Below are 21,908 nucleotides of genomic sequence, written 5' to 3' on the forward strand. Positions count from 1 at the left end.
TGTCCAATCTCCACATGCGCTTTACTATTGTATATCCACAGCCAAGCGAGTGCACATTGTTTATTAAACGAGAGGATCGCACTCCATGCCCCCCCAGTAACTGTCTGGGCGGGACGGTATAGAATGCGAATTCAATCGCACTCTGCTGTGCCAAAGGCTTGCTACAATAGTAAAGCGCATGTGGAGATTGGACAAATCAAGCATCCGAAAGATATTCAATTTGCAAAAAAGAGAGCTAACCGCGGTGGAGGTTGGTACTCGGATTCTGATGGCTTTTCCGCAAACGTGACCTTTAAGTGGTCTTGTTGTGTAGGGGTTATCACGCCCATTCAGAGAGTAGGAGGTTGAGGGTTCGAGTCCCTCCAAGACACGTGGATTCTTTTTCGCAAATTTCATATCAATTTGTCCATTTCGAAACATATGCTGTGCATATGCACATCCAAGATATTCAACAAAAAAATGGTTTTCGTACGGCCGAGTTGCCGAATAATATGCAATTAATTGAAAATATGATTTATTTGGTCTACGTGATGTTATCAAAACAACTGGAATGTCAAGTAGTTTTAGTACCTATATTACTTATTCTACATGTCACAAGTTGCACAAACTTGAAGCTAATATTTTATCTAATGTTCTATTTTTGAGATAGTGAAATCTATTGAGTAACCCATTCCAAGCATTGTTTTTCTTTGTATGTGTTTAATTACTGAAATCTGTTTTCCTCCAGATAATATTCATGCGTTTGTTACTCAGCTTTAATATTTCCAAAGTTGATGTATGAAATCTATTTTGTTCTTGTGTTCTCTTGTTTCTTCACACTTGTTCCGCTCGTTTGGTCTAAGACTATTAAATTATAAACTAATTATTTATATACTTAACAAAAAGATTAAGACAAAATGCTATAGAAGATAAAATGATCTAATGCATAGATATTATGTAATACAATTTAGTTGCGATAAGTGCAAAAAACTTGAATTAGGTACGAATCAAAAGTGAACTGCATAGATGCATGATAACGATCAGAGATTGAGAGAAAATATATATCGACAACTAACCAAATGAACAGGTTTTTTTTATCAATGATGTAGAACGAAAGAATATCATTTATTGAACATACTAGGTATCAGGTGAGGGCACTCACGACGGAGGTGAATCTAAGGGTTAAAGACCTGGACGAGATCACCGAAGTCGAAGAGCTCGTCACGGCTCTGCGGCGACAGTGTGAAGTGGAGGCGTCCGCCGCAGCCGTTCGGCTACGGAAAGGTCCGGCAGGGACACAGGTAGCATTGGTTCGGCTACCTGCAGCGGATGCCTCCAAGGTAGTCAAGTTAGGGAGCGTCAAGGTGGGGTGGTCGGTATGCCCTGTGGGCATATATGAGCAACCCGAAGTGTGCTTCAAGTGCCTGGAACCAGGGCACAAGCAATGGGACTGCAAAGGCCCTGACAGAAGCAAGCTCTGTCGACGCTGCGGATTGGAGGGACATAAGGCACAATGCTGCACGAACCCTCCCAACTGTTTGATCTGTTCCAGCAAAGCTGCGAACAGCAAGCACCCCACGGGGGGTTCGAAGTGCCCGGCGTTTAAGCGTGTTGCAAAATCACAGTGCAGGTAACGCAGCTAAACCTGAACCACTGTGATGCAGCCCAGCAACTGCTGTGTCAGACAGTTGCTGAGTGGGGGACGGTTATCGCCATCATAGCAGATCCTTACCGGGTACCCGCCAGGAACGGTAATTGGGTCACCGATGGGTCTAAAATGGCGGCGATATGGACAACGGGGAAATACCCAGTCCAGGAGTTGGTGTCTTCGACACACGAGGGCTTCGTCATTGCCAAAATCAACGGGGTCTTCTTCTGCAGCTGCTATGCGCCTGCTCGATGGTCGATCGAGTAGTTCGGTCGAATGCTAGATTGTTTGACGGCTAACTTGATGGGGCGTGGGCCGTGGAATGGGGAAGCCGATCCACGAATCAACGGGGGCAGATCCTGCTGGAATCACTGACCATGTTGGATGTGGACTTGGGTAATGTCGGTACCAAAAGTACCTACAGCTGGAACGGTGCCGAGTCGATTATCGACGTTACGTTCTGGAGCCCTGGCCAAACGAGTAGTTCGAACTGGAGGGTAGATGATGGCTACACTCACAGCGACCACCTGGCGGTTCGCTACAGTATCGACTATACGACCAGCATTCAGCGGACGGAACAAGGGGTGAGGCCTAGTCCTCGTATGTGGAAGACATCATACTTCGACGACGAGGTGTTTAAGGAAGCGCTCCGCCGCGAGCACAATACTCTCGGTCTGAGCGGCGAGCAGCTGGTAACAGTACTCTCGCGTGCATGCTCTGCCACCATGCCTAGAAAAGTCCACCCTAGGAATGGGAGACCACCGGCTTACTGGTGGACTCAAGCAATTGCGAACCTGCGCCGCGCCTGCCTACGGGCAAGGAGGCGGATGCAGCGAGCACGCACAGAAGAGGAGCGTGTTGAACGACGGCTGGCGTTCGTGGCTGCTAGAGCCGCTCTGAAGACTGAGATTAGATCAAGCAAAAAAGTCTGCTTCGAGGGCCTGTGTCAAAGTGCCAACGCGAATCCATGGGGTGACGCCTACAGGGTCGTAATGGCCAAGACACGTGGGGCGATGGCCCCTACAGAGCGGTCTCCAGAGATGCTGGAGAGGATCATCGCGGGGCTCTTCCCACGTCACGACCCAAGTCCCTGGCCTCTCTTTGTGGAGCTGTCACGGGCCAGGGTGGCCGACGAGGGAAGAGTAACGGTGGCGGAACTTGCGGGGATTGTACAGTCCCTTAGTGTAGGTAAGGCGCCAGGATCGGATGGTATTCCGAACCTGGCCATCAAAGCGGCCATTGCCGAGGCTCCCGAGATGTTCAGATTTGTCATGCAGAGATGCCTGGACGAGGGAGTCTTCCCTGAAGCATGGAAAAGGCAGAGCTTAATCCTATTGCCAAAAGCGGGAAAACCACCGGGGGATCCGTCGGCATATAGACCAATATGCCTGCTTGATACGGCGGGGAAGGTGCTCGAGAAGATCATCCTCAACAGGTTGTTGATACGCACGGAGGGTGCGGATGGTCTATCGAGTAACCAGTTTGGCTTCCGAAAGGGTAAGTCGACCGTAGACGCTATCTTGTCGGTTACCAAATCCGCGGAGATAGCTATCCAGCGTAAGAGGAGGAGAGTTCGCTAATGTGCAGTAGTGACTCTCGACGTGAGGAATGCTTTCAATAGTGCCAGTTGGGCAGCTATTGCAGATGCGCTCCTGCGTCTTGGAATTCCCGAGAACCTGTACAAGATTCTCGGAAGCTATTTCCAGAATCGAGTACTGGTATACGACACGGAGGCGGGCGGAAGTGCGTTGACATAACCTCAGGGGTTCCGCAAGGTTCCACACTGGGTCCGGTGTTATGGAACGTCATGTACGACGGTGTCTTGAGGCTGAAGTTCCCGGTGGGCATGGCAATCGTCGGCTTCGCTGACGATATTACGCTGGAGGTCTACGGCGAATCGATCGAAGAGGTGGAGTTGACTGCAGCCCACTCGATCGCAATTGTGGAGGAGTGGATGAGTTCCAGGAAGTTAGAACTGGCGCACCACAAGTCTGAGGTGGTTGTTGTTAACAACCGAAAGTCGGAGCAACAAGCGGTGATAAGGTCAGGCAACTGCACGGTCACCTCTGAAACCATCAAACTCTTGGGGGTAATGATCGACGATAAGCTCAACTTTGGTAGCCACGTCAATTACGCCTGCAAGCGTGCCTCCACAGCTATAGCGGCATTGTCCCGGATGATGTCCAATAGCTCTGCGGTTTATGCCAGCAAGCGCAAGCTTCTGGCTAGCGTTGCTCTGTCCATACTGAGGTATGGGGGGCCAGCTTGGGGCACGGCCCTGCGTATTAACTGCTACAGAACGAAGTTAGAAAGTACGTATAGGCTCATGTGCCTAAGAGTTGCGAGCGCGTACCGTACCGTGTCGCACGATGCACTTTGCGTCATTACCGGTATGATGCCTATTGACATCGTTATCGGTGAAGACATAGAGTGCTTCGAAATGCGCGGCACGAGAGGCATCCGTAGGACTGTCAGGTTGGCCTCAATGGTCAAATGGCAGCGTGCGTGGGATAGTTCCACTAAGGGTAGATGGACACATAGGTTGATACCGGAGATAGGTACGTGGGTCAAGAGGCGCCATGGGAAAATCACTTTCCACCTGACCCAGGTCCTTACAGGCCATGGTTGCTTCAGACAGTACCTACACCGGTTCGGACACTCGGCCTCGCCCGAGTGTCCGGTGTGCGTAGGTTTAGAGGAAACGGCGGAACACGTGTTGTTCGTGTGCCCGCGTTTTCGCATAATGCGTGACCACATGCTTGCCACATGTGGTCTGGACACTACCTCGGACAACCTTGTCCGGAGGATGTGTAAAGATGAAGTTGGCTGGAACGCCGTTTTATCGGCTATCGTCCAAATCGTCTCGGAGCTACACAGAAGGTGGCGCGTGGACTCGAGGAATGGCTAGTTCAGGCGCAAATAAGAGGTGGTCCAAGGGTTCGGAGTCGGCTTCATGGGTCATACCGGTGCCCTGTGGTCGAACTCGATCCTTTTATCGAACAAGTTGCCGCGTGAAGAACAACATGGTATCGTCGCTTTCGCGGCGTCGGTCAACCGGGCGGGTTCCGAGCCCGAGGACGGAAAGGGGTCCTCGTCAAGGCTGGGGCAGGCGTAGCACAGTGGTGCGTTTGGCTAAAATCGTGAACTTTTTATTTTACTACTTCAGGGTGTTATTTTTTGGCATCGGTGTCTTTGGGAATAAATTTTAGAAAAATATGGCGCATCGAATGACGAAAAGTTGTAGTTCCAATTTTTGCCACAGGTGGCGCTGCAAAATGTAACTTCTTTAATAAACGATTTTTAAATATGGTGTCTTTGGCAAAGTTGTAGTGTAATTTATTATGAATTTTATTGCGGAAGACACCGAGTGTCCATCTATCATCGTTTTTGAAATACGGGCGTTTTTAATGGACAGACCCTAAAAAACAGTATTTAAAGATATTTTCGAAACTAATAGTTTCAGGTCAATACAATGTTCTACAAAAATGTATATATAATCAAAATAGACCACTTCATGGAAGAAACCAGGGATGTTTTTGCAAACATGACTTGTTATCGGCGATTTAGGGTCGAAAATAGTGGTATTTGAAGACTTCATATGCAACAGAGGGCAAATTAGGGCAGAAATCCCCACAGGATTTAAAATATCTGGTCTGTAGTTTAATATGCATATAATAATGTCTGTTTCCGCGTGCATCCAAACAAGCATTTTCAATTTTTAAAAATCGACATTTTCAACTAATATTTATATAATAATTGAGATTTCACCACACTGCATACCACGCTGTTGAATGTTAATGTCAAAAAAGTGCAGCGTGAAGCTATTTTTGTTCTCTTCATCCAATCATTTCACTCAACACAACTCTGACGTCATACGCTAGTAGCAATGACGTAAAATCTCGATTAAGCGATTAGTAACTAATCGATTACTTATTCTTATTGAATCGATTCATCGGTAATAATCGATTTAAAATTAATCGATTATCACAACGATGAATCGATTAATCGAAGTAATCGAATAATCTGCGACATCTCTATAACGCTAAGCGAGAGAATGAATGAGTTGACACCTTAACATTATACACTTAACAATGAATCCCAAACAGTAGCTGGTTTTCTACCCACCAACTGCCAGCATTCAGGTGCTATCATATACATACATTTCAATTAATCGATTAATCGTTGACATAATCGAATTATTTTGAATCGATTACTTACCAACGGTTAATCGATTCAATAATCGACAAGAATCGAGAATAATTGATGAATTACTAATAGATTAATCAGGAATTACCGACATCTCTAAGAAGTCGCAAATTAATCGATTAATCGATTCATCGTTGTGATAATCGATTAATTTTAAATCGATTACTACCCAACGATGGATCGATTCAATAATCGACAAGAATAAAGAGTAATCGATTAGTTACTAAACGATTATTCGGGATTTTACGACATCTCTAGGAGCGTATGACGTCAGATTTGCATTTTGTGAAATGATTGGATGAAGAGAACAGAAAACCAGCTCCACGCTGCACTTTTTTTACATTAACATTCAACAGCGTGGTATGCAGTGTGGTGAAATTTCAATTATTATATAAATATCAGTTGAAAATGTCGATTTATGAAATTTAGAAATACTTGTTTGGATACACGTGGAGACAGACATAATTATATGCATATGAAACTACAGACCAGATATTTTAAATCCTGTGGGGATTTCCTTGCCCCAATTTGCCCCTCTGTTGCATATGAAGTCTTCAAATATCACTATTTTCGACCCTAAATCGCCGATAACAAGTCATGTTTGCAAAAAACATCCCTGGTTTCTTCCAGAAAGTGGTCTATTTTGATTATATATACATTTTTGTAGAACATTGTATTGACCTGAAACTGTTAGTTTCGAAAATATCTTTAAATACTGTTTTTAGGTCTGTCCATAAAAACGCCCGTAATTCAAAAACGATGATAGATGGACACTCGGTGTCTTCCGCAATAAAATTCATAATAAATTACACTACAACTTTGTCAAAGACACCATATTTAAAAATCGTTTATTAAACAAGTTACATTTTGCAGCGCCACCTGTGGCAAAAATTGGAACTACAACTTTTCGTCATTCGATGCGCCATATTTTTCTAAAATTTATTCCCAAAGACACCAATGTCGAAAAATAACACCCTGAGGTGGTAAAATAAAAAGTTCACGATTTTAGCCAAACGCACCACTGTGCGTAGGCACCGCGTCGGCAAGTCCCTCTGTGTGCTGGCGAATAGGCCCTATCGCAGAAAGGTCAATTTGGGGTGCACGCGGCATCATCATTCTTGATACCAGTCGTGCAGAGGGAAGCAGGCGCGAAGTCGACCCTGCCCACCTTCCGAGGACATAGGGCGTGGTAAGGCCACCTGGAAAGCCGGCAATGCGCTGGCACGATACCATGGTGTTCTTCTAAAAAAGCGAGTCACGATGTTCGATGCTGCAAGGACACGCAGCTAACCTCGAGGGTGCATTATGCACTGGCCCCCCTTTGAAGCATTACTTTCTGGTTGTACCGAAGGGACGATGGGCTTGGCGGCAATGGAAACGGTTTAGCGGGTTAGCGGGTCGGGGATGCAGTCCTGCCTTGTTGGAGGTGGCCCCTAACCCCTCACTTCCTGGTCAACCCAGGATGTCTGTTGAGCAGATTCCCCCTCCATTGCTTAGGAAGAAAAAAATACTAGGTATCAGCTCATAGGCAATAAGGACTATTAGTATTTGTGAATGCTTTTTCCAGTATTTTTGAACAAAAAGAAGGCCATCTAACACGCCATATATATATATATATATATATATATATATATATATATATATATATATATATATATATATATATATATATATATATATATATATATATATATATATATATATATATATATATATATATATATATATATATATATATATATATATATATATATATATCATTGTTGTACGGATAATTTACAGACACCCTGTATATAACAATAATGTTAGGGCTTTGTGTACGCTTCACGTATCGCATTTTAGAGGTAACCAACCAACCGTCAGCAGAATGATCGAGACCGTGAAGAGACGGAATAACTGTGCCGCGCTAATAACACACGAAAGTTCTATAAGAGGATGAACCGTTCACGTAAGGGTCGCGTACCACAGCCTGATATGTGTAAAAACATAAACGGGAACCTTCTTACGAACAAGCGTGAGGTGATCCAAAGGTGGCGGCAGCACTACGAAGAACACCTGAATGGCGATGTGGCAGACGAAGATGGCGGTATGGTGATGGACATGAGAGAACGCGCACAGGACATAATTTTACCGGCTCTAGATCTCCATGAAATCCAGGAGGAGATTGGCTGGCTGAAGAACAACAAGCCCTTGGGGTTGACCAACTACCAGGAGATCTGTTTAAACACGGTGGTGAGGCACTTGCTAGAGAGCTGCACTGGGTGATTACCAAGGTTTGGGAGGATGAGGTTCTGCCGCAGGAGTGGATGGAAGGTGTCGTGTGTCCCATCTACAAAAAGGGCGATAAGCTGGATTGTAGCAACTACCGCACAATCACATTGCTGAACGCCGCCTACAAGGCACTCTCCCAAATTTTATGCCGTCGACTAACACTAATTGCAAGGGAGTTCGTGGGGCAGCACCAGGCGGGTTTTATGGGCGAACGCTCCTCCGCGGACGCGGCCATTCGCCAAGTACTGCAGAAATGCCGCGAATACAACGTGCACACACATCATCTATTCATCGACTTCAAAGCCGCATATGATACAATCGATCGGGACCAGCTATGGCAGCTAATGCACGAACACGGATTTCCGGATAAACTGACACGGTTGTTAATAGCGACGATAGATCGGGTGATGTGCGACGTTCGAGTTTCAGGGGCATTTTCGAGTCCCTTCGAAACGCGCAGAGGGTTACGGCAAGGTGATGGTCTTTCGTGTCTGTTATTCAACATCGCTTTGGAAGGGGTAATACGAAGAGCAGGGATTAACACGAGTGGTGCAATTTTCAATAAAGTCCGTCCAGCTATTTGGCTTCGACGACGACATAGATATTATGGCACGTAACTTTGAGAAGATGAAGGAAGCCTACATCAGACTGAAGATGGAAGCTAGTCATATAACACGTCGAAGACGAAGTACATGATAGGAAGAGGCTCAAGAGAAGACAATGTGAGCCACCCACCGCGAGTTTGCATCGGAGGTGACGAATTCGAGCTGGTAGAAGAATTTGTGTACTTGGGCTCACTGGTGACTGCCGAAAATGATACCAGCAGAGAAATTCGGAGATGCATAGTGGCTGGAAATCGTACGTACTTTGGACTCCGCAAGACGCTCTGATCGAATAGAGTTCGCCGCCGTACCAAACTGACAATCTACAAAACGCTCATTAAACCGGTAGTCCTCTACGGACACGAGACCTGGACGATGCTCGTGGAGGACCAACGCGCACTTGGAGTTTTCGAAAGGAAAGTGTTGCATACCATCTATGGCCTGTGCAGTATATAACTTGCGGACCCTCCTCAGACTACGTGGTTGACGACGTGTAGCCATGGACCGAGCCGAATGGAGAAGACTCTTATATACCGCTCAGGCCATTTCGGCCTTATACTGAATAAATAAATGTTCTTTTTAAATCGTGCTTATACTTATTGGAACACCCTATAGTGACAATCAATCAAGTTAATATTCAACATTTCCCAGAATATCTATTGAAAAAAGTTAACATCATGGATGTGCTTCTCAGGCATGGGAAAAATCAAATTTTCAAATAATCGAGGATGAGCAACACTCTCATGCGATCACAAATCCAAATTATCAATTGATAAAAACTCGCTAGCGAGTGAGAATCGTTCGACAATTGTATCTCGATTTAAGCACTTACCGTTACTTTTTGAACTTATTTCTCTGCATAACAATAAAACACAATGCCAAGCATCAGAATGACCTTCATTGTTGACATAAAATTTGTATTGGAAAGGTTTAAAATTAATTGATAATTTTGTGTTTATTATCAATTGATTCCAAAATTTGAAAAGTTATCGCCAAGGAAAACTCGCCTACTTTTCACACCTGAGATGTTATCAAATGATAACTCCAATCATTATCGTGTGAGAATGATTCAACACAACCCTGCACAACACAACACAACCCAACAACAACACAACACAGCACTGCTTCTGTAATATCATTATATATGCAACTCAATAATATCATTCGATCAGCTGTTAATTAATTTCACATTTCTGTTTTATTTTCGGCGATTGATGACCGCATATAACGAATATGATCTATTCAGGGTCTGCAAATACGACAAGATGTGTGTTAGATGTGTGCATTTGAACATGCCAAAATATATTACCGATGTAAAATCAGTTAGATTGAAGTTAAAGAAATTGCCAGCTTTTAATCGAATGGGTTCACTGGTTCGAATCATCATCATTTTCAGGTCTTTTCGTTCACGTAGGGCCAATTGGTACCAATCCGAGGTGTACATGGCGTTGGTCAACTTCTGGCTCTTGAGCGTGACATCGTTTCCAAAGTAACACGGCAAGAAAATCTGCGTTAACATCGACATCAGATAGAAGTACATCGAAATCGTCGAACTAACATTATCGAATAAGCTTATCTGCAAAGAGAATAGAAATTATGATAGCCGGTTCTCGTTACAATACCTAAATTTGCAAATTACCGCTGATAGTCGAAATATTATGGCGCAAATGGTAACGCCACTCGCACAGATTTGTGAAAAAACGCTCCATGAAACTTGTTTCTCTGTTTCCCGCGCAAAGCTATAAAAATAAAGGTATGCTTAAAATTTTTAAAATTTCGTTGGATACTGAATATATCACTCATAGATTCGGTTATATTGTTGAATGTGCTCTTCAAATTTTCTTTTATAATAACTTTTCTCAATGTTTGTTCCCGTTGGGTTCACTGGCAATCGAGCTAGCTCGTAACTTAGCAGATCCAATTGTTTGCCAGCTGTTGATAGGAGAAGGGCGATGTTCACATCAGCAGACACATTCAAGAGGCAATGTCCCATCATTCCAATCATCTGGTAGGCAAATATTATGTAGTAATTGTTCATATGATCCTTATCTATTGGGACCCAATAGAACCAATTGAAGAATGGCAATTTGAGTCGATCATCGAAAAGGAATCCCATGGAGGCCAACACCGTAGAAACACTGCAGAAATAGTAAAACATCATTGCTTTGCTGAATCGTTCGAAGTACCGCTTGTATTCTTCCTCCTGTTTCGGGCACATTGATTTAAACTCTTTCGAAAGAGTCATCCGATTCAATCCGTAAATGGCTTCGAATCTGTTCACAACGGATACGGTCTTGACCAACATGGCGATTTCCGTGGGTAGCATAAACAGTATCTCTATCCAAAGTGCTTCCAGATTTTCAGTAAAAAACGAACTGCTGAACATCGCGAACAAGTAAATTCCAGTGAAGAAAAAATGGTATACCCGACGGTATGCCTTGTAGTACAGGCTTTCATTTTCAGTTGCCCATATGCCGATGATTTTCCAGACCCAAAATGCTACCCGCTGGCACAGAATAAAACCATCGAGTTCACCCATTGGAGGTGATGATTTTCTTTTCACATACTAACGTATCGTTAGGACGAACTAGTTGCATTTATTTAGAAAAGTTTTATCCTTGAACCAGTAATTTTCTGGGAGGAAACGTCAAGCAAAACTTTTTGATCTCACCACGTTAAAACGCTGTGGATTCAAAATTGGTTATTCAACTTTATAATTTATCAGGTTTTATAATACGTTAGGTATAGTTGAAAAACTTCTTTATTATAAATTGGGAAAAATCTATGAGTTTTAACACATGTTACATTGTCTGATAGCCCTTACGGAAGTAAAAATGTCGACTTCTGAAGAGCCCCTCCAAGCTTTGCCTTCGTTAGTGTTATATGCACAGCAGATGTTTTAATCCTTTATGAAGCAGACGACGAAATTTACGATCTGTTCATCAAAAATTTGTTCTCAAATTCACATCTCAAACTTTGTATTGCTCAAATTCATCTGGCGTTTTACTAGGTACCAAGTGTAGCCACTACATGGGAAATAATTGGTAAATCTCATGTCAATTAACAGAAAAAAGCATAATTCGTTGTAAGCGATATAGTCGCCACACATCCTTTCAGTTTTACCTAACTTCTGCATACTGGGTTGCACGAGCTCGTGATTCGCCGCCGCACACCGTTTTCTTACCTTACCGCTTAGGATGAGCCAGAACTGAGAGCTAAAAAACCGGGATGCCAGGATTCGTTAGTAGGTACCTAATCTTCTTCTATATATATAAAACCAAGTTGGTGTTTGTACGACCGCGCATCAATCGGGAATGGGTAGACCGATTCGAACGGTTCTATATTCGTTTTGTTCATCTTTTTACAAGGAAGAATGTTATGATATAACTGGTAAACTTTTAAAACCGAAATTAAACATTATCGATGAATCGATTTATTACGCATTTTGCACGATTTTTTTTATTTTAATCATCTTATTATCTATATATTAACCATTTCTAATAGAATTTCTCTCATACGGACATGGCTCAACCTTATGTTGTGAGAAGACTATGGAAAAAAAGGGGAGTACATGCTTTTGTGAAGATGCCATCGTTAGTGCTCAAGCAAAGTAAATTCGTACACTGTTTGCGATCATCATCTTGACATGTTTTCCGGCAAATACAGTCGAGTTGTGGAACAAATATAAATACGACATGACTGACGATATTTTGCATCAAAAACGCACAGCCACAGGCAGTTGCCAACTGGAAATGAACGATGAGATGCACAACGAGGTGTTGATTTTAATAGAAGATATGTGTCTACTCATGTGCGGTCATTTATTGAGTCAACTAGGTATGCCAGCACCTAATAGTGCTATGCACAATGCATTCAATCGAGAATTTGCGCGGGAACAAGAATATGATGGAGATGCTTTGAGCCAGGAAGTTCAAACAAATGTTCCGCTATTGACTCCTCAGCAAAAGACAATTATACAAATACAAAAGGTATTTTCTTCATCGATGCGCCTGGAGGAACTGGCAATACGTTCATCATGTCTTCACTGTTAGCTTCAGTCCGTTCAAGAGCAGAAATTGCGCTGGCGGTTGCGTCTTCAGGAATTGCAGCCACATTGCTAGAAGGAGGTCGAACGGCTCATTCTGCGTTTAAGCTACCGTTAAAACTTCAAGTGACTGAAGAACCGACGTGTAACATTTCAAAAACTTCTGTGATGGCCAAGGTGTTACAAAGATGCAAAATTATTATCTGGGACGAATGCACTATGGCACACAAACGAGCACTGGAGGCACTTGATCGCACAATGAAAGATCTGCGTGATAATTCAAGACCTTTTGGAGGCGCAATGATTCTGCAGGCGGATGATTTTTGTCAAACACTCCCTATCATTCCCCGGTCAACGGCAGCCGATGAAATCAATGCTTGCCTGAAGCTTTCGTATTTGTGGCGTTATGTGACAAAATTGCGGTTGACAACGACTATGCAAGTAACTTTACAAGATGATCCTTCTGCCGAACTATTTTCGAATCAATTGTTGGCGATTGAGAATGGATCGATACCGGTTGTCGCCACCGGATTGATATCTTTTCCACCACACTTTTGTCAGTTCGCATCAACGAAAGAGAAGCTTATTTCAAAAGTGTTTCATAACATCGACCAGAATATTTCAAACCACGATTAGTTGAGTGCACGTGCAATTATTGCAGCGAAAAATAATGAAGTGGATTCAAATTCATTGATAATTCAAAATGTGTAAGTGGCAAAGATTGTAGTATTGTTCTCCCACAGAGTGGGTCTGATTAGAATAGTTTGAATTAGTTTTTTTCTTAGTTTTTTTTTCTATTTAGTTAATAGTTATTAGTTCTTAGGGTCTGTCTCATTTGGAGAATTAAACTTAAAAGTGACAGTTCGAAAATTAAAAAATCACCCCGTTATAAGAATGGCTGGTGCTACCCAGCAATTCCAATAGGACATCGATGGAAAATGATTCGATATTTGTCAAAAGTAATCTTGCTCTGCGAGCAGGGTTATTCGATAATTATTGAAATGTCACTTTTAAGTTTAATTTCAGTTTAATTCTCCAAATGAGACAGACCCTTAGCTTGCAATAACTATACTTCCAACACCTTGCGAGGTGATAATGGAGGCGGATACTGCGGAGGGCAGTGGGCCTCCCAAAGATGGTGGTCGCACACGATTCTACTATGCATCTTCTCCTGGGCCTTGGGTTGTTTACTTTCGGCAGAAAGTGAAATGCCTAGATTTTCTCGGCATTAAGCGAGATTTGACGCGTCGTTCTCCATCAGGTAAATCGGAACAAACTACGCATAACCGCACCTACATACAAGGATGCAAACGAAATCTCTAAAGACAAGGCCTACAATGTTGAATATTTGGCTTATGTCCCCTCGCGGGAGGTCGAAATCGAAGGTGTGATCAACGCAGCGAGCCTGACTTGCAACGATGTGCTTGCGGGAAAAGGCCGCTTAAAGAATGCAATGGAGTCTACTGTGGATATTCTGGATTGCAAGGAGTTGCATTCAGCTGCCATGGTAGATGGTAAAAGAGTGTATTCTAAGTCAGGTTCGCTTCGGGTGACGTTCGCCGGTTCGATTCTCCCAAAATATGTAGATATTGAAAATATGTTATTCCCGGTGCGTCTTTTTGTGCCGAGGGTGTTCAATTGTACCAACTGCAAACAGTTGGGGCACACTGCCGAGTTTTGCGACAACAAGCCCCCGTCGTGGCAAATGTTTTGAAAAGCATAGGGAGGAGTCCTGTCAACAACAAGCTACAAAGTGCGCTTATTGTGGCATGGATCCTCCCCATGGTTTGCAAGAATGCCCGGTGTACGAAAAGCGCACCAAAAAGGGAAGCGCTCGTTGGTACAGCACTCCAAGCAGTCATATGCGGAAATGGTTAAGTCGCAAGACACATCCGCCACAACCACCGCCACGGCTGCTATTTCAGCTGCCGTTCGAGTAAGTGATTACTACGATTCCATTGCCACTGATGAATTGGACTCCGACGTAGCTGATATGGATGATTCTTCGGAGATACACGTGGAAGCAACCCGGGATCGTGCCGCAAGAGAACAAAAGTCATCCACAAAAGCTTGCCAAAATCTGAAGGTAATGGGAAAATCCCAAAGCAACCTGTCTTCACTGCTTCTTTAGATCCTAGTTGCAGCAAGACATTCCCGCCATTGCCAAAAACCGATGTTTCCAAGAAACATCCGGTTAGAGAATCAATGAAAGAAAAAATGCAATTCGCACTTCCAGAAAAAATATTCCGTCCAAGCGAGGATTGATCTCCTTTAAGGACCTTGTGGACCGTTTTTGAATTTGTTCAATATTCCGAATTCATTGAGGCCAATCATTGACCTCTTTATTACAACAGTTGAAAGTTATCTGAAACAATTGACTGTTTCATGGCCCCTTCTTGCAGAAATTGTATCTTTCGATGGATAATACGGCCATACAAGATACAATCACTGTGCTGCAGTGGAACTGTCATAGTCTGAAAAATAAATTAGACGTGTTCAAGTTTTTGATTCGCAATTCCGATTGCGATATATTTGCATTCTGTGAAACATGGCTTTCTTCTGAAGATGAAATCAACTTCCACGGTTTTAATATTATTCGCCAAGATCGGGATGATCATTATGGTGGCGTTCTTTTGGGGATCAAAAAGTGCTACTCTTTCTACAGAATTCCCATTCCGACTGTTAATGGCTTAGAGATCGTCGCTTGCCAAATAAATGTAAAGAATAAAGATCTTTGCATAGCTTCTGTTTATATTCCAACAAACGCTTCACTTAATCGTCGACAACTTTGGAGCGCAGTCTCCCTTCTATCATCACCAGTATTAATATTGGGTGATATGAATGCACATGGAATTGAATGGGGCGAAAGATATGACGATTATAGAGCGCCAATTTTCTATGATTTATGTGACGATTTCTACTTGAATATTCTGAACACTGGTGAAGTAACTTGAATAGGACTGAATGGTCAACAAAGCCGTATTGATCTGTCTTTATGTTCAAATTCACTAACATTAGATTGCACGTGGAAGATAATCCAAGATCCCCATGGTAGTGACCATATGCCGATAGTTACTACAATTAAAAGTAGCTATCAACAATCTGAGCAAGTTAATGTTCCTTTCGACCTCACGAAGAACATTGACTGGCAAAAATTTGCATCGGCGGTAAAAATTGGTATTGAATCAACTGATATTCTTCCACCACTGGATGAATATCGATTCCTTACCGAATTAATTCAAAAAAGCGCACTAGAAGCTCAGAAACGACGCGTTCCAAGTACATCTGTCATAAGAAGACCAGCCACTCCTGGATGGGATGATGAATGTACTAAGTTGTATTCTGAAAAATCTGATGCCTTCAAGGCCTTCCGTAAACACGGAGAGTCCGAGCTTTTTGAAAAGTAGTTGAGGCTCGAAAGAAAGCTCAAAAATCTTCTCAAGGCAAAAAAATGTAGCTACTGGCGACGTTTTGTCGAGGGACTCACGAGAAACCTCAATGACAACACTTTGGGAAACGGCCCGCAACATGCGGAACCGCATTTCCACCTATGAGAGTGTAGAATACTCCAATCGATGTATATTCAACTTTGCAAAAAAGGTCTGCCCAGATTCCGTACCAGCAGAACCGCTATTTCGAGAATCAGTCACTGATCCCGGTTCTCTGGGTGGACCATTCTCAATGCTGGAACTTTCTATATCTCTTCTTTCATCGAATAACTCTGCTCCGGGATGCGATAACATCAAATTCAATCTTCTTAAAAACCTCCCAGATATCGCAAAAAGACGATTACTTGACCTGTACAACTGCTTCATGGAGTACAACATTGTGCCATCTGAATGGCGACAGGTCAAAGTAATAGCTATTCAAAAGCCTGGGAAACCAGCGTCTAATCACAATTCATACCGACCGATTGCCATGCTATCATGCATGAGAAAATTATTGGAGAAAATGATCCTTTCAAGAGTCGACCATTGGGTCGAAGAAAATGCATTGCTTACAAATACTCAGTTTGGATTTCGAAAAGGAAAGGAACAAACGATTGTCTAGCGTTGCTTTCTTCAGATATACAACTAGCCTTTGCGCACAAGGAGCAATTGGCTTCAGTATTCTTGGACTTTAAGGGCGCTTTTGATTCAGTTTCCATAGAAGTACTGTCAGACAATCTGCACAGTTGTGGATTACCCGTTATTTTGAATAATTTCTTGTACAATTTGTTGTCAGATAAACAAATGAACTTCACACTCGGCACTCTGACAACTTCCAGAACTAGTTACATGGGCCTTCCCCAAGGTTCATGTTTAAGTCCCTTGCTTTATAATTTCTAAGCAGTTACCGCTCAGCTTATGAGACGAGCAGACGTGTTTTCGATTGCGTTCTCCGAAAGTCAAGCGAATTAAATCCGGTGGTTTATTTTTCATCCGCTCGTGCCGCATCGCGCGCTTTTAGTGTACTGCGATGAGGCGCGAAAACACTTTTCGTATAGACTACTCGCGCTTCCCGGTGAAGCCGTCTTTCGAAAAGGTGCATGGCTTTTGTCGCACAGTTCTTGGGTTGAAGAAAGAAGATGTTGTGAGACTCCAGTGCCACCGCGGTGAACAATGTGCGTTCGTCAAGGTCAATGATCTGACGCTCGCACAAAAAATCGTGGATGAACACGACGAAAAACATGAAGTGGATATTGCGGGGAAGAAGCACAAGTTGCGAATAACCATGGAAGATGGAAGTGTTGAAGTGAAGGTGCACGATTTGCCGGAAAACGTTTCCGAAGAGAAGATCGTTGAGTTCCTCAGTGCGTTCGGGGAAGTGATCTCGCTGCGCGAATTGACGTGGGGTGATGGATTCGAGTTTGGTGGAATTCCGCTCGGGATCTGGTCGGCTCGTATGCTGATCAAACGCAACATCGATTCGTGGGTCACGATCGATAGTCAACAAGCGTATATCCAGTTCAAGGGACAGATTTCTTCCTGCAAACACTGCAAAGAGCAGACTCACACAGGCATTTCTTGTGTGCAGAACAAGAAGCTGCTGGTCCAAAAGAGCTACCAAACGTAGCGAAGCAAACTACGCTACGACAACCACCGAATAAGGCGAACGGTGTGAAACCACCGAACGCCAAATCGATCGGCCAGCGCTCTGTCGTTCCACCACCAACATCACTAGATGCTTTCCCCGAGCTGCCACAGCCGACGTATCGCGTGGCTCACTAAATCAAGCAACAAGCCAACCGACCGTGAGCATCACACGTACGGTGTCCTCCAGCCAGTTGCAAAAACAAAGTGCACGCAGTTCATCGTCACGCACACAACCACAGAGCGCTGAAGTGGTCTTGGTTGACATTTTTAAAAAACCTGCAAATGCGATGCGATCGCAAAGCCGAACCGCCGGCAACGATACGGACGAATCGTCTACATCGACTAGAAGTAGCCGAAGCCGAGGCCGCCCGCCGGGTAAGAAACAACGATGCGACGACGGCGACGACGAGCGGGACGAGAACGAAAATCCATAAATGGCTCTGACGTCCTACAACCTCGCGTCGATAAACATCGGAACTATCACGAACCAAACGAAACTGAACGCACTCCGAACCTTCATCAGTAGCCAAAATCTCGATATCGTGTGTCTGCAGGAAGTAGAGAACGAACAGCTTTCCTTGCCAGGCTATGTTGTTTTCGCAAATGTAGACCACACGAGAAGAGGCACAGCCGGCTGATCGCACTGAGAGTGCAAGACACAACCATCTGCAATGTCTACGCTCCCTCCGGCACTGCGCAGCGAGCAGCAAGAGAAGCTTTTTTCAATTGCGTTCATGCGTATCAACGAGACGTACCTTGCGGGAGAACCCATGTCGATATTCCAGCTGGGGGAAAGACGACGTAAAAAAACAATAATCGCGCAGCTGCAAACGGCTGAAAACGAGATTGCAGATCATCCAGAAGCAATAGAAACCAATTTGTTTGCTTTTTTCTCGAATCTATATTCGGAAGAAGCAACAAACAACAACGAGGACGGGTTTGTTTGAGAGAGGGTTATCCCACCGGACGATCCACTGAATGAAGCATGCACAGAGGAGATCACGACAGCAGAGATTTTGTCTGCGATCAGAGCGAGCGCACCGAAACGATCCCCCGGTAGCGATGGGATTCCACGAGAGTTTTACCTTCGAATGTTCAACGTCATCCACCGTGAGTTGAACCTGCTTCTCAATGAAGCACTCACCGGCAATCTGCCCAATGCCTTCGTGGAGGGCATCATCGTGCTGGCTAAAAAGAAAGGTGGAGACAACACGGCACGAGCGTACCGGCCTATAACGCTGCTCAACAGCGACTACAAATGAAGAACAGGATGGAATGCGTCATGCGGGCCCACTGTGTTTTGTGTGACGGACAAAAATGTTCTAACTCAGAGCGCAATATTTTCCAGGCCACTCTCGCGCTGAAAGACCGAATTGCCAGTCTCCGCCATCACCGTCGCGCCGGCAAACTAATCAGCTTCGATCTGGAGAATGCTTTCGATCGGGTGCGTCACTCGTTTCTCTTCGAAACCATGCGGTCGCTCGGGTTCAACGAGGAACTCATCGCTCTTCTCGCGCGCATCGCAAGTCGGTCCACTTCCCGGGTACTTGTGAATGGACGCCTCTCTCGTTCGTTTGAAATTACTCGTTCGGTGCGGCAAGGGGACCCATTGTCAATGCACCTTTTCGTCATCTTTCTCCATCCTCTGGTATGGCTCGAGGCTCGAGCAAGTGTGTGGGGATGACCTTCTCGTTGCCTACGCCGACGACATCAGCGTTATCGTGACGTCACCGTGGCAAATCGAGGCAATGAGGGAAGTGTTTCGTCGCTTTGGACTTGCCGCCGGTGCGAAACTAAATTTGTTTTCGAAGGAAATCAAATTAACACCCAGTGGCTGCAAACAGCAAATGTAGTCAAAATACTGGGTGTTAGCTTCACAAACTCTATAGGCTAATGACAACGATTAATTGGAACGCATTGGTTGGAAAGTTTGCGCAGCAAATGTGGCTACAGTCCTTGCGCATGCTGACTCTGCACCAAAAGGTGATCATGCTGAATACATTCGGCACATCAAAACTGTGGTACCTTTCGTCTGTGCTGCCTCCGTTCGGTATCCACACGGCGAAGATCACTGCAACGATGGGGACGTTCCTATGGAGAGGAATACCAGCTCGCGTTCCTATTATGCAGATGGTTCGAAAGAAGGAGCACGGCGGCTTGAATTTGCATACACTGGCGCTGAAAAGTCGCAGTTTAGCCACCAATAGGCATATCAAGGAGATCGATTCCATTCCCTATTATAAATCCTTCCTACTCCACGCAAATCCCCGCCCTGTTACCATAGATAATCCCGATATAAAATCAATCCTTGCAAACATTTCCCAAATTCCAATCCAAATCCGACAAAACCCCTCCGCCGATCAAATCCACCAGCACTTTGTCCACCAAACGGAGTTACCAAAGGTGGAACGAAACAGTCCAGAAGTTGACTGGCCACGCGCGTGGCGTAACATTGCAATGAAGGAGCTGTTGTCTGCGCAGCGATCGCAACTTTTTTGACGTAGGACTACGTCTGTCTTTTCTATATTAGGGTACACTTTACAATTGCGAAAATCAGGGACCGTCACGAAAATATGATAGACTTTAAACTTTAATTTCTCAGCCGTTTCTCGATGGATTTTCAATTTTTTTGGACCATTCGATCAAGGATGAGTCAACGCTTCTTTGTTTTTATATAAAAATACTGATTTTTAACTATTTTTTATCGAAAATTGATAAAATGTTTAGAAATAGGTAAACCAATCAATCACGTACATGCATCACTAGCACGGACATCAAAAATCAATCACTTGTGGGTTTGGATCTAATCCTCAGTTTGAACAAGATTTCACGCAAAGCGGACGCAACAAAGCGATCGCAGCGGAGGCGCTGGTAACATGTTCAACGGAAATCCATCGCATTGGTGGTGGTCCTCGGTGTGTTGCTGCAGAGTGCAGATCATTCAACCTCAACGGACCTGCATTTTATAAAAAGAAAGGGTTGACTATAAAAATAGCACTGTTGCGATTCTGTGCCGCCAGTGGCGATGCTTTTATTACATTATTGGGAAAGCGCATTGAGGAAAGTAAATCGGTTCTTCTCATGACTAGCATTTTCTGAACAGAAATGTTTAATTGCGAAAATGGATAGTTTCGGTGGCATCGGCGTTTGGCGTGAAAGCTTGGTTTCTGTTAGTGATTCAATCCATTGAATTTACGGCTTAATTTATTGAACACAAGAAAGCTGCTTACAGGCGCGCGACCCATTTTGATCGGGATTCCGCATAGAGCGGTTTAATCATTTATACGGCAGTGGCAACTATATTGCCACCAACAAATTATATGTTTTTCTGTTTATTAACAAGAGCTCTACTTATTATTTCCCATGTAGTGACTTACTACCTAGTAATCCCCCAGATGAATTTGAGCCATAAAAATTGAAATATAAATTTGAGAACGGTTTTTTACGAACAGATCGTAAGTTTCGAGTGGAAGATGGATTTTCAGTTATAATTCGTTGAAAAATGACGACAAAGATATACTTTTTTCCATTGGTAATAATTATTTTGAATCTCATGTGTTAGATTATGCCGTGATTAGCGTGAAAAATACTTTGCTTTTCTTGTATATTTGGTTTTTGAATTTTTGACAAAATTGTTTGGGAAAAAAGTGAAAAACAATTTTTTTTCACTTATTATGCGTTTTTCAACTAGGACTCTTCGCTAAAAAATGTTACTTGCCGTGTTTTGATTTGTTTTACGTAAAACCTATTTTTGACGTAAACTACGTCTAAGGGGAAGACTCGGATACAGGGTGACAAATGAAAATTTTCAAATCCGAGACCGTCACGAAATCATGTAAGATTTTGAACGTTAATAGCGCATTCATCTTTCGATGGATTTTTGAGATTTATAAATCAATGGACTCGGAAGCTCTCCACCAATTTTCCAGTTATATTGAAACATTTGATTATCAACTTTAAAGTAGGGTATTGGACCATTTTGGCAGCACCTCTTTTTCCCGTCCGCAACGTGAGTCTCATTCGGCCGTCGTTCAGAGTAGTTGGTTTTTGGGCTCTTCTTTTTGTGCGGTGCTTGCCACAAA

The 21,908-nt window shown here is 43.7% G+C and overlaps 1 protein-coding gene across 3 annotated transcripts; it reads right to left on the reverse strand.

The window, feature by feature from the left end:
* Nucleotides 1–9,828: 9,828 nt before the first annotated feature.
* LOC134226404 (odorant receptor 94a-like) lies at nucleotides 9,829–11,223 on the reverse strand. 3 transcript variants are annotated; one of them, XM_062707165.1, is made up of 5 exons: nucleotides 10,893–11,020; nucleotides 10,506–10,755; nucleotides 10,346–10,445; nucleotides 10,016–10,282; nucleotides 9,829–9,955 (listed from the first exon to the last, which is right to left on the reverse strand). In XM_062707165.1, the coding sequence occupies exons 2-5, from the start codon at nucleotides 10,742–10,744 to the stop codon at nucleotides 9,905–9,907; spliced, it is 657 nt and encodes a 218-aa protein (XP_062563149.1). In that variant the 5' UTR covers nucleotides 10,745–10,755; nucleotides 10,893–11,020; the 3' UTR covers nucleotides 9,829–9,904. The 3 variants fall into 3 exon arrangements, with proteins under 3 accessions (XP_062563149.1, XP_062563150.1, XP_062563148.1); XM_062707166.1 differs by lacking the exon at nucleotides 10,506–10,755 and having other exon boundaries at nucleotides 10,893–11,223; XM_062707164.1 differs by having other exon boundaries at nucleotides 10,506–11,223.
* Nucleotides 11,224–21,908: the final 10,685 nt, after the last annotated feature.

This window comes from Armigeres subalbatus, chromosome 3, assembly GCF_024139115.2.
Source record: "Armigeres subalbatus isolate Guangzhou_Male chromosome 3, GZ_Asu_2, whole genome shotgun sequence".
Classification (NCBI taxonomy): domain Eukaryota; kingdom Metazoa; phylum Arthropoda; class Insecta; order Diptera; family Culicidae; genus Armigeres; species Armigeres subalbatus.